This window comes from Centroberyx gerrardi, chromosome 23 (genome assembly GCF_048128805.1).
Source record: "Centroberyx gerrardi isolate f3 chromosome 23, fCenGer3.hap1.cur.20231027, whole genome shotgun sequence".
Lineage (NCBI taxonomy): Eukaryota > Metazoa > Chordata > Actinopteri > Beryciformes > Berycidae > Centroberyx > Centroberyx gerrardi.
The window spans coordinates 21,065,010-21,079,961 of record NC_136019.1 but is presented as its reverse complement, the minus strand read 5'-3'; the positions used below and the strand labels follow the sequence as shown (position 1 = coordinate 21,079,961).

General features: G+C 42.4%; 2 protein-coding genes across 2 annotated transcripts in view; both read left to right on the top strand.

Moving 5' to 3' along the window:
- Nucleotides 1–669: 669 nt before the first annotated feature.
- LOC139932323 (bolA-like protein 2) overlaps nucleotides 670–14,952 on the top strand; it is a 48,648-nt gene continuing 34,365 nt past the window's right edge. The window contains exon 1 of the mRNA XM_071926054.2: nucleotides 670–686. The gene's annotated coding sequence lies outside the window, so the exon portion shown is untranslated. The remainder of the gene's footprint in view (nucleotides 687–14,952) is intronic.
- On the top strand, nucleotides 3,127–14,804 carry LOC144543547 (uncharacterized). The gene is made up of 12 exons (XM_078291730.1): nucleotides 3,127–3,316; nucleotides 3,725–3,933; nucleotides 4,798–4,923; nucleotides 5,574–5,707; nucleotides 7,165–7,293; nucleotides 8,588–8,835; nucleotides 9,607–9,772; nucleotides 10,392–10,593; nucleotides 10,863–10,996; nucleotides 11,979–12,115; nucleotides 13,605–13,753; nucleotides 14,565–14,804. The coding sequence occupies exons 1-12, from the start codon at nucleotides 3,127–3,129 to the stop codon at nucleotides 14,802–14,804; spliced, it is 2,064 nt and encodes a 687-aa protein (XP_078147856.1).

Genomic DNA, 14,952 nt, shown 5'->3' with positions numbered 1-14,952 from the left:
ATCTAGCTTGTTCCCCATCCATTAGTATTCTGACAATCCATTTTTGACAAGTATGTCCCTATCTGAGCTGCATCTCTGACCAGGTGCTTTGCATCTTGGGTGCATTTCCACCTGAGTTTTATGTGTTTTTGTTCTATCCGATTACAATCCTATCACCCAGGATTGATGTTAATTCCAGGTGTAAAGGTGGCCTGTGTGTCTCCTCCAGGGCCTCCCTCAGCTGATCAATGAGTTCTACTCTCTGTTGGGCCGGGTGGGAGCAGAGAAGCCTCTGGTCGTTCTGCTGGATGGGTTAGACGAGCTGTCTGAGGAACATGATCCAGACCTCTCCTGGATCTCCGTCCCTCTACCTCCCAACGTCCACCTCATCCTGTCTGCATCCACCGACTCTGCCTGCACTCGCACTCTGCAGGTCAGCACAGTTGGATTAGATTAGACGAAACTTTGATGATCCTCATGTGGAAATTGCAGCAGCAGAGAGGAGGATACAGCAAAGAAACGGGATAAGGATAGAAATAAAAAAATAGAGCAAATAGAGGGTATTAAACCTAATGCAGCCAACAATTTCAAGACTAGAATATATTATGTAAAATGTTTTTTTATGTAAAATTTACAGCATGTAGACAAGGTGTGAAAACGACAGCACTAGAACAAAGGAAATATATGCAGTATGAAAATCAATGAAAGTAAACAAATTAGTGTATGAAAAGTCCCATTCATTCTTGGTTTAACCAATTAATGAATTAGCAAACAGCTTGCTCTGATCTCACATGTTCTATAATGTGTGTGATTTCTTTTTGTAAGATAGTTTCACTGTATGAAATGAGTTTGACTGTGGAACATGTAACTGAATTGTTTTGTGTCATCTCTATGAATGCTTTTGTTCAAAGGTCTTTCTTGAAAAAGAGATCTTGATCTCAATAAGACACTACCTGATACTTTAAGTAAATAAAGTATGCAATCTCTAGTTGACACTGATTTTCTCTCTCTCTCTCTCTCTCTCTCTCTCTCTCGCTCTCCACAACAGTCAGCCCATCCCACGGTCCTGTCCATCCCGCCCCTCAGCCTCCACAACATCACAGCAGCGTTAGAGGCCAAGCTCCGGGCCGACCGGCGGCGTCTGCAGGACCAGCAGTGGCAGCTCCTCCTCCAGGCCTGTGTGTCCTGTCCCTCCCCTCTCTACCTGGAAGCAGCGTACTGGGAGAGCCAGCTGTGGAGCTCCTTCTCCCCCCAGGCCAGCTTCAGCCTCCCAGCCAGCCTGGAAGGCCTCTACCTCGGCCTGCTGGCTCGCCTAGAGAGAGCCCACGGGACGCAGCTGGTGAGACGGGCAGCGTCACTGATATCGGTTTCGCGATGGGGCGTCACTGAAGAGGTAGGGGAAACTAGATGTACCTCAGAACATCTTTACCAGGGTGCAACTGATAAGTTTTTGAAAGCCGATACCGATACTGATCCTTTTGGATTGAAGCTGCCGATAGACAATATGTTATGCCGATATTCAATATCTTTGAATTTGACTATTTTCATTCTAAAAATTAAAAAAAATTGCAAGTATTCATTGTTTCCCACCAGTATTTTATTCTTGTCAGGGTGGAAAAGCCTCTGAAATATTTAGACCATGGTATACTAAAACTTGCCATTGAAACCCTGGATAATACATACGTACATTTTCATGCATTTTATATGGAATCTAATCAAAATGTTGCATTAGAAATTACACTTTTCGTTTAAAGACATCTGTGTTTTCGGAGAGATTTAATCATAATTTTCATAGAATCCCAGAATTTCATCTCCGTCATCAGGAGTTACTGGACCTGCTGGCCAGAGACGGGAAGGTGCTCCAGGAAGTGACCTCAGCTTACCCCTCCTCCTCCTCCTCCAGCCACCCCAGGGTGCCTTATGTCTTGTGGGCTCAACTGAAGCGTGACCTCGGTCACCACCTGACTGAGGTCAAGACAGACGGGACGTGGGTGTACCGCTGGACCCATTCCGAACTGAGCCGCATATGTACGAAACGCTATCTAAAAACGGACGACTCCCGCATGGCCGTGCACGCAGACTACGCCGACTACTACCGGGATAAATCGCAACACGCGCGCATATTTCAGCCACTGGCATGGACGCTGGGCGAGGGAGAGGACGGTGAAGGTACGCCTCAGAGTTACGTATTCAATCTGAGGAAGCTTCACGGACTGCCCTACCATCTGGTTCGTTCGGGCCAAATCCTGCCCTTCCTGTCCGAGTGTGTTTTCAACTATGAGTTCCTGCTGCATAAGGCCTGGGGCTTGTCTGTCCTGGACATAGAGGAGGACCTGAAGGAGGCTACGCTGCCAGACAAGTAGGTCCAGTCAGAAGACAGAAAGAGCACCCTGCCCTAAGTCTAATGCTGCATTCACATTGCAGTGATACGTGATAGACGGCAAAAAATTGTCTAGATGGCTGGATTTTTACATAAAAATCTTGCCTAGTACAGCTTAAACAGCTTTCTACTGCATCAGTATTCATGAGTTAAAGTCCAGCCCCTGATATTTGTTGCATGTCATTCCCATCTGTCTTAATACTGATTGCTGCAGCCCTCCTTCTCTCCCTAGGGTGCTGGTGGATGTGGAGGTGTTGTCGGGTGCTCTGCAGCTGTCCAGGACAGTGTTGCAGCAGGACCCCTGTCAGCTGGCCTCCCAGATTGTGGGTCGACTGGGACAGATCGTTACCGAGGACCGGCCTGTGGCTCCAGGTAGTCTGACACACAATCTCCCATTAAATTTTGGTTGTGAACATTTATGAACAGTATATGTGTTATTGTTATATCAGTATATGTCAGTGTCGTCCACCTCTGATATGATGGAGTTTCTTCCCTGATCCTTCCTATGGAAGCAGAACAAATCACACTCCAGAGACCTTTCCACAGGGAAAGTAGTCCCTCCTAGTTCAAAACAATCTGGATAACTTGTAGTGAAACCTGTCTCACCCTGCCTTAAGGAGAACCCACCTAGTCATTAGTCTGGGTTTCAGTGGAGAGTTTTAGTGTCCAGTGATGGCCTAATGTTGTTTCAGAGGTTTTTCCACCCTGACAAGAATATAATTCTGGGGAAATACTGAATCCTTGTAATTTTTGGGGTATTTATGGGCATGAAAATCATCAGTATTTGTCTGCTTTATCTGCTGGTCTCTAAGCTGTGCTCTCACCCAGGTGACCCGCTGAAGTTCAGCTACCTCCATGCCCTGCTGGCTCAGTGTGCCCAGTCCTCCCTGCCCGTCCTGCTGCCCTCCTACACCTGCCTGCTGCCCCCAGGGGGGCTGCAACACACCCTGCTGGCAGGTAACCCATCACACGTACACTGCTTTACTTCACAGAGTTAAGGAATACCCCGAGTTTTTAAGGTATCTACTTGTTTTAACTGGTGTCTATTAATGCAATTAAAACTGAAGTACTCCACATATGTTACTGTGATTATGCTTACTTTGACTAAGAGTAACTAAACCCCAAACCCAAATCTATGTAAAGCCTGACCTCTAATGGTAAAAAGCATGCTACTGAAATGGCCATCTGCTATTGGCTGATCTTTGGTACCAGGTGATGTCACCACCTGTTGTACTCTATAGAAGGTGACATCACCTGGCACTAAAGATCAGTCAATAGCAGATGTCAATTTCAATAGCATGCCTTAATTGCATTTTTGATGTGCATGTAAATGTGACCGTCGTCAATGAATATCTGTTTGCCCAGGTCACTCGTCCAATGTGACTGCCCTGGGAGGGGGACAGAGAGGACCCTTGGGTGTCACCTGTGAAGCAGATGGAAGCCTGAGGTTGTGGGACCTGGAGTTGAGGCGTGTGGTCCGGACCTTGGACGCGGTGGGGGGCGTGGTGGGAGACTCCCTTACGCTCGGTCTGGATGATAGGGTGCTTGTTGTCCGCATGGGACAGAGTCTGCAGGTTGGACTTTGGCAAACTTTGATTTCACTTCTTGGTTTAAATGAAAAGGAGGTGTGATTTTTGCTGCATTCACGTCCTATGGGAATAACCATTGGGACGACTTGAAAGGTTAATAGCATCGACTTGGATGTGTTCACATGTTCAAATATGTTTGAAGCTGTCAAGATGCAGTGATTGTTTTCTGTAGACTTTGCTTGCTCCTGATCAGCTTTTTCAAACTTTCAAACTTTCAAACACACTTGCACTTAGTGATGATACATTTGAATTCATGCATTATCACAAAACAAACATTGCAATGTCAACCACAAGCCAAAAATCCAGCAAGTAGTTGAGTCCTGCCATGGCATTTTAAGCTTTGTGACGAAAAAACGACACAAATGTGATGAAAATCGTTAATGAATTACACGCATGACTGCTTCCAAGTTGTAGCATCCCATTCTTCCTCTTCTCACAATATGATGTGAACACAGTATGAACTGCACATATTTCCTTGTTAGTGACATTAGAATTCAGGAAGTCAGATGTCCAGATCCTTCGTCAAACCCTGAGTTCCCAAGTAATATTTAACCGTATTTTCTAGTAGGAGGTTTATATCTACCATCTTTCCTATCTGACATGAATGCAGCATTTGTTCCCCCTTGGCTTGTCCAACTGTTGGGAAACTTCACTGAAGATGCTTATTGGTCGTCATGTGGCTCATTGAGATAAGCATGGTACCAACACTGTCAGGGCTAGGGGGTTTGACTGGGGCCAGTCATGCTAAAAATGTAAGCAAGAGCAGTTTAACATCAATATAATATCAAGAGCAGTCTGCAAAACTCATATCAGAGATGTCGATCTATGAACTCTGTGGTTGTGTTTCAGGTGAGAGAGGTGGAATCCGGGCGAGTTGTGTATTCAGAAAGCGACTCGATGGACGTTCCCATCGTAACCACTACCTGTGAAGGACAGCTGCTGGTGGTCTTCTATGATGGAAGTCATCTAGTCAAGGTACTGATAGCTTACTTACCCACACTATGAAGTGGGGGGGGGACTATGGATTGGGCTGTGTCCCTCCATCGGTTGCCTTGTTACTTTATTGTACTCCAGCTCAATAGACTTTGATTTAGAATAAAACAGATCAACATGGCAGTTTCAAGTAAAATTTTATTTTTGTCAATCTAGGCTATTTTAGTTGCATATATTTCAAAGTTTGGTGTATTTTTATATCAAACATTTTCACTCATTTTTTTCTTTGTTTCTGCTTGAATTCATATATTTTGTCATTGATATATTTCTACACACATTCTAGCAATGTTATAATTGTCAGTTATGTTATGTTTACTACCCCCCATTTGCTCTGTTCTTATTTATATTCTATGTTCTTTGCTGTATCCTGTTATTTGCTGCTGCCCACGACCCCGTTTCCCCACAGGGATCATTAAAGTTTCATTTGATCTTATCTTAAATACTAATTCAATCTGCAAAATAAGCATCTGGGATGATCGCTAGAATGCCAGAGACATTAGAAAGGGAACCTGGGTGGAAAGAAAAGCTAGAATTCTCCTTTGTGATGTCAAACTGTCATGCTCTTTAAGTCCATAGAAGAAGGCTTTTAGTTGATGTCTAAACTGAATGTGTGCCCTAAATGTGTTTGTCAGGTTTTCGACTTGGCCTCTTCCTGTTCTCTGCTGTGCTGCGTTAGCATTTCCCTGGAGTGCGAGGCGATCCACAAAGACCACTCCATTGTCCTGTCGAACAACTCCATCAGAGACTACGTCCTCTTTGCCTACAGGTCAGAGGTCAGGAAGAGGGTTTAACCCATATGGGCCAACCTCGCCAAAAACTCCCTTTAACTCTTATTGGAATCCTATTGACACAGCAAGCCTGATTAGCTCCTAGTAGGTCATCATGATTGTCAACCGATGGCAATCGCGTTATCATCACATTTACAATGCATGAGCCACAAGTGTCACTTGGAGTGACCTCGTTCTTAAATAATATCACATATCCCATTGTTAACAAGCTGTGAAATCAGGCCGCCATAGTATCTAGACAAATTTCACCCCCGGGTATGAAAACAGTGCTGAATTATTAAGGCGATCCACTTCTCAGGTGCCTGGTCAGTGTAATACGGTACGCAGGTGATTTCTCCACTCCTTAGCTCCTGTCACATAGATGAACGATTCTGAAGCTGATGCCCAGGGCGATACCGACAAGATATTAAAAGTGATACATTTTCCAGAGGGGAGTTGATCTTGATTTCATTACCTAATTAAAAGGACGTCGTGACTGCTCTCAGGGTAATTATCGTGGAATCCATACCCTCACACTGGAGAGGTGTTGGTATCAAGACAAGCAACAAATTAGGTCGCTGGTGGTTGTTGGTAATACAAGACGGCGGGGGCGGTTACAGTGTGTTGGCAATTCAAAGCGTTAATTGAAACTGTATGAAACTGTATTCTCATAATAATGATAAAGCCCTCGGTATTGGATATAAGAAATGCTTCATGGCAAAAGATTTCCAGTTTTGAAATGTTGATGGAAATTAACTCCCTGAATTAACAGACTCTCTGATACAACCATGATGAATTACAAAGCATCTGATTCTATACATAAGATAACTTTGAAAATGGGGAGAGAGTGACATATTTCTCTGAGAAATGTATATTCATAATTCTGTCTGATAAAGATTATTCTCGGCTTCTCCATTTTCTTCAGTTTACCAGCTCTTGGCAGGTGAACCAAAAAGTTAATTTGGGACTGTGAGTAAATTGAATCATGCATTGCCTTAACACAGCTATCAATACGAGTTCATGCATTGTCTCAGGAGAAATAGCCTGCAGCAAAAAATCTATAAAAACCAAATAAAAACTGAACGAGCAGCAACAGTCTTTGAAGCAGCCCGTCTCTGGCGGGCTTTATAAGTTCACAAGGACGCCTGATGTGGAGCAATGCCTGGCTGGGCAGCCAAGACTGCGTTAATGGAGATTTAATAAGGCTGTGCTTACAGACTGGGAGGTTCACTAATGGGGCTTTAATAGACCCTGGGGTTTCTCTTCCTCTCTTTATGCTCTGTCGTGTTCTTTGTTCTTTGTTGCTCTTTATTGCTTTGCACAGCCTGCTTTATGCCTTTTTTTGTCCCCCGAATGATGAAATCGGTGTGTCTGTGTGTGTGGGGGGGGTTTCTCATCTTCTCTTTATTCTCTTACCTCTCTACTCTTTCTCTCTCTGTGTCTCTCTGTGTTTCAGGTCAGGGGGTCAGGCAGCGGTGTTCAGTGCCAGAGGGGGCGCTGTGCTGTCCGTCCTGTCGGCCCAGCATGGTGCCGCCTCCATCCAGGCCGTGGAGATGACCTCAGAATACCTGCTGCTCTTCTGCAGGTACATTACCAAGGGATGTACTGCAAGGGTAAACCCACCTGAAGTGTACCCACCTTTTTATTTGCAGACTAGAGTTTACCCGCCTTTCCAGCCTGACATACTGTAAATCTTGTCTAGTAGGGTTAGACCGAGATGGGTTTCTGAAGGCTGATGTATCAGTATCTCTAAATTTGGCAATTTTCATGCCAAGTATTCAGTGTTTTCCCCCATAATTATTTTCTTGTCAGGGAAGAAAAGCCTCTGAAACAGTATTTACACCATCATGGGACACTAAAACTCTCCACTGAAAGCCATACTGATCAAATTCTTTTAGGTGGGTTAGCAGCTTGTTAAGGCAGGGTGAGCCAGGTTTCATCACAGGTTTTACAGACTAACTCCCCTTTTACTCTTTTAGTATTATCAACAACTAAACTAAATCAAAACTAAAACTCCCTAGGTTATAATTTGATCAAATTTTGATCAAAACATTATCAAATTTGTGGTCTAATGTGGGTCTATTTGGGGGTCTGGGACATGAAACAGTAGAGAACCCTTGAACTATATATTCTGCAGTCTTCTGCTGGTGCAGTACCATGAGACTTGGATATGCTGAATAGTGATTACAGGAACTAATAACATAATAACATCTGTGAATCATAATACCTACCTCAAAATCACTTGATTCATGTTATAGCCGTCTGGTAGTGGGCATTAAAGGGGAACGCCACTGAATTTCACAGTATTCATATGTTGTTCATTCCCATGCCCTAGGAAATTAAATGCAGTAGAAAAGATAGGTAACTGTCTCAATATCTTTTAAGCTGACTTGATGTAAAAGTTCAGACAAAATTCTTCTGACTCCACAATGTCAGTCTCCCTGTCCATGTCAACAAAGCAGATTCCAGCTGTAAAATGGCATTACTTCACAGATAATAGTTTTGGTTTTCTTATACTGAATAAGTATAACATACAGTATGCAGATCGATAAATTTAGCGTCGTTCTCCTTTAAGACAAATAGACACATATCAGGGCCACAGACTCCCATTTGATCAGATTTTGTCCCAGGTACCCATATAGGAAGACTGCTAGTGTTGTTGATTTAGTATTGTAGAATTGTATACACTGTATGTTAGGAGGTAATAGTGGTACTATTCCTCATTTTTTATTCCTCATTTTTTTTCCTCATTTTGCTGGGGAATGCCCTCAAAGATCCCTGGAGGTCCCCGTACCCCGCCTTGAGAACCTCTAAACTACACCTGGTTGTAGCGAAACATTCTCTTCTTTCCAGCCACTTTTGTATTCTGTCTCTGTCAGATACCCATACAAGAGGGACAGTGAAATCATCCACATTGAGCTGTTCAGCACAGCCTCCTTCCTGTACCTGCGATCCATCCTGGGCTGCAGCCAGGACTACATTTCCCAGGTGGCCGTCAACCGGGCGGGGACTCACGCCGTGGCCTTCTGCCCCTCCCAACGCACCGGCATCACCGAGGTGGTGACCTGGAACCTGGAGACCGAGGACCACAAGCACATCGCTCGCTTCCCCGCAATACTGACCGCAGGTTTGTTTTAAAGGGGTTCTCAAATGAAGAATAGTTTAATGTCTATAATTTAATTATGGAGGGTTGGCCTGATCAAGGTGAGGTCCTGCCACATTTCTTCCACTTCTTCATTATGGTCTTCACTGTGTTTCTGGAAATATTTAAAGAGTCACTAAACCCCGAACCTAAATCTGTGTAAAGCCTGACATCTAATGGTAAAAAGCATGCTGCTGAAATTCCCATCTGCTATTGGCTGATCTTTGGTGCCAGGTGATGTCATCTATAGAGTACAACACCAAAGCACAACAATGATTCAACCGTTATCCAGTGCATGAAAGCTTTTACATTTGATGTTCTAAACGTTCTAAAAATGTTCTAAATGTTCTAAAAATCCTCCGCTGCACAGCAAGTGATACATTTTACATTTCTGTTTTGTATGGAAATAAATAGAAGAAGAACTGCCACCCACACTGTTTGATTGACAGGTGATCTCTGGGAAGTGCAGTGCAGAAACACCACAGCAATGAGCGCTGAGCAACAAAGATGGAGACAAAATTAAAAAAACATATTTTGCGGATTACCACTTAAATACTTTGTTAGAAATTAGTAGCTTTTTGTTTAAAACATGATTTTTCCAATTGAAAAAAACTCTTTGGGGGCATTGAAACAGTGAGCAGACATTCCTCTTTTCTTCATTTGATTGCTGTTTTTGTCCAGCTCCTGTGATGTGAGTAAAACTTTTCTAATTTTCCTTAATTACAGTAAATGTATGATGCTCTCCTCTGCCCGCAGGGCTTTGTTTTGATCTGCGGTTCTGCCTGGGAATCTGCAGTGGAGAGAAGTACCTCAGGCTGTGGGACCTGAGGTCTAGGATCCACGACCAGACTCTCACCTACAACGTCCACAAGCCGAGGAGCGACGGCACAGCGGAGGTCGTCCCTATGGGGAAAAGCCAACGGTAGGTACTGACAGTTGGTGCTTTCATCTCCTGCCACTGGCAATTTGTGATCCAACATGCATGTTGATGGCTTCTATCTATCTGTGATGTATTTTGGAATAGTCTGAAGTAGGGTGAGACCGATCTATTGGATGTATTAACAATCAGAACCGGTCCAGTCAGTGTTGTCCACCTCTGATATGATGGATATCAGAGCTGATATGATGCAGTTTGATTGATTACATATTTATTATAGAATTGATCAATACTACACTGGTTGTCTATGGGAAGAACTTTGCTTGAATTGCTTGAACATGCATGAGTATGTTTTATTATTATTAGAAGTAGTAGTGGTATTTGTATTATAATTGTTATTATGTGTTTCAGTGGAGAGTTTTAGTGTCCCATGATAGTATAAATGCTGTTTCAGAGAATCTATTTGAATTTGTTTTGGCAGGACAATAGTCAAATGTAGAGATATTGATTATAAGCACAAAATATCAGTTCTTGTCATTGTAAGTAGCCTTCAAAAACCTATACTGGTCGAACCCTAGAGGGTTTGAAGGACCATCTTCCACGCTCCACATTTGTATCCCGGCACTGTGTTCATTTGAAGGAGTCTGCCTCCCTCTGCTGGCAGGTACGCGGTGTGCCGCTCCATCAGAGCGGGTACGGTCCATGTGTGGAACTTGGCCAGACGGCGCTTCGTAGGCCGAGCCGTCCGAGTGGAGCACGGCCTCTATGGCAACACCGATGTGGCGCTGGCCCATGACCTCAAAATGTATATCCTGACAGACAAAGGCACGACCAACGCTACCGACACCCCTTCACCTAGATTCCAGGTCAGGCACTCCATGGGAACAAATGGGAAATAAGAGACATAAGAGAATGATGATTGCCAAAAAAGTTGCTTAACTTGTACACAAGAACATTTTAAGATCAAATCTGTGCATACCCATGGTTCTTGCATGAGGCCCAATGTCTTGCTCTAAGACATTTTAACAGGATGCATGACTGATGACTGTATTGGTAGTTGGTACCTCTTCCAACTTTTTAGATAACCATATTCCACCCTTATAGTAACATATGAGTTCTGTGTCTGGCCTCCTAGACTCTTCTGGTGTATGATTTGATTAAGCGGAGCTACATGAGGAGACAGACTGGGCTCTACATTGTTCCCTGTCCTCAACATGAGTACAGGCTTCTGGAAGACGGAGAGACTCTCCTGGGCCTGTCAGAGACCAGGTGAGAGCAGGATTAATACTGGTAAAACTTTTAATGCCATTCAAACTCTGGTGGCACCAGGTGGTTCATGGTTGAGAATGTAATCTGAACCAAATTTAGGACCCCAAAACACAAGTGTTTATGGGTATAAGGAGACAGATGTTAACACCTGACAGCCAGCAGTTCCTCATGCTTGGAAAGCCAAACATAACAAAATGAAGTCTGGACTGATGCTCATATTCAGCTATTTCTTCATGTGTTCTTAACTGGTATGAACATTAGAGAAGAAGAGCACAGACAAGTCCATCATGCTTAGCTAAAGTTACAGAGAGTTACAGAGAGTAATTGGGAAAGTGAAGCTAAATGAACCAAATGCAACAAACTTTTCCACTATGGTTTGGACCAAACAAACCGACTGTAGGCGTGATCTCACCTTAAGGTGCCAGGGATTCTGGTCTCCAGATGGAGGCTTGAGTTCTGACATGCAGTTTTGATGCTTGTTTAGTTTGCAGTTTCTCTATGATTCCAGAGTTTTTTGACACCCTGTACACACAATATGGCCTTTTATTAAAAATCAGATCAGGTCTAGTCAGTGTCATACACCTCTGATATGATGGATATGATGCAGTTTGATTGATTACATATTTATTGTAGAATTGGTCAATACTACAATCGTTGTCTATGGGAAGCCCTTAACCTAGATTCACCTGAGTATGCATGAATATGTATTCTAACAATTTTTCTGGGTTTCAATGGAGAGTTGTAGCGTCCCATGGTTTAAATGTTTCAGAGCCCGACAAGAATACAATTCTTGAGGAAACACTGAATGCTTTTTAAACATTTCTTGGCATTAAAATGCTCAAATTCAAAAATATTGAGTATTGGCACACAATATCAGGTTTTGTGCCAAAAGCTTTAATCCAGAAATATCAGTACTGGCCTTCAGAAAACCCATCTCAGTCACCTGAAATCCTGTCTGTTGGATGTTTGGATGTTGTTGCAGAGATCATCTGATCCTGTGGGATCTGGAGTCTGGCTACATTAAAGATCGGATCAAGCCCTCCCACAGAGAGTCCCTCCTGTCCAGCAGCACCGTCCGAGACCAGAAGCCTCTCATCACACCAACCAGAGAGACAACAAGTCAGCTGGCTGCTCCTCCTTATCTAGAAAGACTGCTGAACAAGTCATTTTTGTCATTTCCATGTTCTGCAATAGCCCAGCTATCGAGCTCACATTTACATTTACATGACATTACATTTACATTGTAAGCATTTAGCTGACGCTCTTATCCAGTGTAACTTAGTGCAACAGTAGACTAAGCTTCCCAGATCACCAGCAGTACAAGAAACCAAATATCAGGAGTGCAAAGTTCAAGGGCCTTTGATAATAAAGCAATCTTATAAGAGTGAGTGCTAGGAAAAGAAAAGAGCTAAGGAGAGGGATAGAACAGATTTTTTGAAGAGCAGTTACAATAGAGATGCAATTTCATTCAGTGAGGTACTTGGTTACACTGACACCGTGTGGTTGGAATCATATTTAAAGGGGCATTAAGTAATACATGACTTCTATTGACCTCTATTGGCGACATGTAGGAATTGCAACAACATGTACAGATCTCTAGGACAAATAAAGAATAAAGAGTAAGCTAGCTAATTAGAGCAGAGATCCAACACACATGTCCAGTGAAGAGGTGATATATCACCATGCTAAATACTGGAATAATAATGCTGCTTTGTCATTTGTTTTTTTGGCTTGAGAACAAGGCTTTTTAGCCTTCGTAGCTGAAATGTGATGCGATGCCAGTCACTCACTTGTCTTGAAACTCTAACGGCTTGGGAGTTTTTGTTCCAAAGCAGAGTACAGGTCAGCAAGTGAGTTTTGAAAGCCAGAAATGTACTGTATATATATATATATATATATATATATATATATATATATATATATATATATATATATATATATACATATATATATATATATACATAATTGTCATTTTGTGTTAAACCCTAACCCTAACCCAAATGTTACTTAATATATAAAATCAATAATAAATCAAATCTACGTAATGCCTCTTTGACTCTTACCTTAACCTAAACCTAATCGTGAATCTAATCGTAACCCTAAACCCAAGTCCTAACCATAAACTAGCTCCTTAAAGAGGTGAAGAATGGCAAAATGTCCTCATCCTTCTGTCCTTATGAGGACATTTGGTTCTCATAAGGAACACCACACACACACACACACACACACACACACACACACACACACACACACACATACATATACTACTTATGTACCCTTAAAGGTTTAGGTTCAGACTCCAGGTACTTTAGCATCTACTATCAACCCTCACATATATATTATAGTCATTTTGTGCTATGGGGCAGTAAAAACCTTACTTAATACACCTTTAAATAATCAAGGAAACTAAACAATTGTTAGATGTTTTATGTTGTATTTATTGCTCTACTCTTATTTCAACACAGTTACACCCTTCACTGTTACTGTATAAAGTTTTTGCCAAATCAAACTTCACTATCTGGATAGATAATAGTGTAGGTGATACATCTGGACAGATCATACTGTAGCACATTGAAGTATTAATGATTTTTTCCCTGCCTGACCATAGTGATGCCCTGGGACATCCGAACAGAGAGCCACTCCGCCAAGAGGAGGAGGCTGGAGAGGGAGGCGCAGAGGGAGAAAGAGGAGCAGAGGAGGCTGGACAGAGAGAAATACAACGCCATAGACCAGTACCTCCTTAGTGGAGATGAGAAGGTACAAGGCAAAACACCCACGAACAGTACTAGTTCAGTATATTGAATACAAGCAGGGATGTAGTGCAGGGTAAACCCACCTAAACTCACTTTACCCACATTTTTATTAGCAGAATAGAGTTTACCACCTTTTTAGGCTGATAGAAATCTTTATGAAGTAAATTCCTAGTATTGGCTACTGTACATCCTAGTAAGCAGTGTCAAACTGATACTGTAAGTTAAATGAGGATAGGGTCTTTTAAGAGAAATAGAAACAAATGAATGCCTAACTAAAGTCCACAAGTAGGGAAAAAAACTAAAAAGCAGAAAGGTAGAAAGCAATCAACAGGTACCTTTCGGAATGGGTATGACAAGAATGTTAAAAATCAAAGAATCTGTTGTGAACAAAGGTTAAAAGCCATTATTTCACATTGACAATTTGAGTAGTTATGGAAAATCCTCCCTTTAATAAATGAAATTGAATTTGAATGATGGCCTAAATAATGAATTTTCTGAAAATATAATTGATTTTTGGTTGTAGCCTATTGCAAGCTGGAAAATACATTCTGCTATATTCCTATAAAATGACCCATTTGTGAAATTCCCTGATATTCCCTGACTTCCCCAGAGAATTGATCAAATCCCCTGACTATCTCTGTCTAGAATACACCTCTCAAAAGTCCATGATATTCCAGGAATTCCTGGACCAGTGGAAACCCTGAAGAGTGCATTACTCCAATTTCTAGATCTATCATTCTCTCAATTGCGTTGGATGTTGTTGTTTTTTTGTCCACACTGATTCTCTCTTTGTTTTCCCCACCTTTATTTTTTAGGTGATAGTGTGCTCCTATTTTGCGCGCCACCTCAACGTCTTCAGCATGGCGTCCCAGGAACATCTGCACACCCTGGAGGATAAAATGTCCCTGTTGAGCCTCCATACCGCAGCACTTACCCCCACTGGCAGTCACCTCGTGCTGGCCAACTACAGCCAAGCCCAGCGCATCCCCTACATCACCATCTGGGACCTGCAGAAAGGCACGGTGGGTCTAAAGCACTTTGCAACTCAATTTTAGTAAGGGCTACATAAATGTTTAATTAAAGGTATTACAATTTTTATCAAAATACTTCTCATTGCGTTATAACATTTTGGTATGGACTGTTTAACTGGTTTCACAAATTTAACTGTGGTGCTAAGTATTTATGATATTTCAATGGAGATCT

Excerpts from the sequence above, each read along its gene's own strand:
- LOC144543547 (XM_078291730.1), top strand. The coding sequence starts at position 3,127 with ATGAAAATCATCAGTATTTGTCTGCTTTATCTGCTGGTCTCTAAGCTG. Across the intron at positions 8,836-9,606 it reads CCCCGCAATACTGACCGCAG|GGCTTTGTTTTGATCTGCGG; the intron begins GTTTGTTTTAAA and ends CTCTGCCCGCAG. Across the intron at positions 9,773-10,391 it reads CCTATGGGGAAAAGCCAACG|GTACGCGGTGTGCCGCTCCA; the intron begins GTAGGTACTGAC and ends CTCTGCTGGCAG.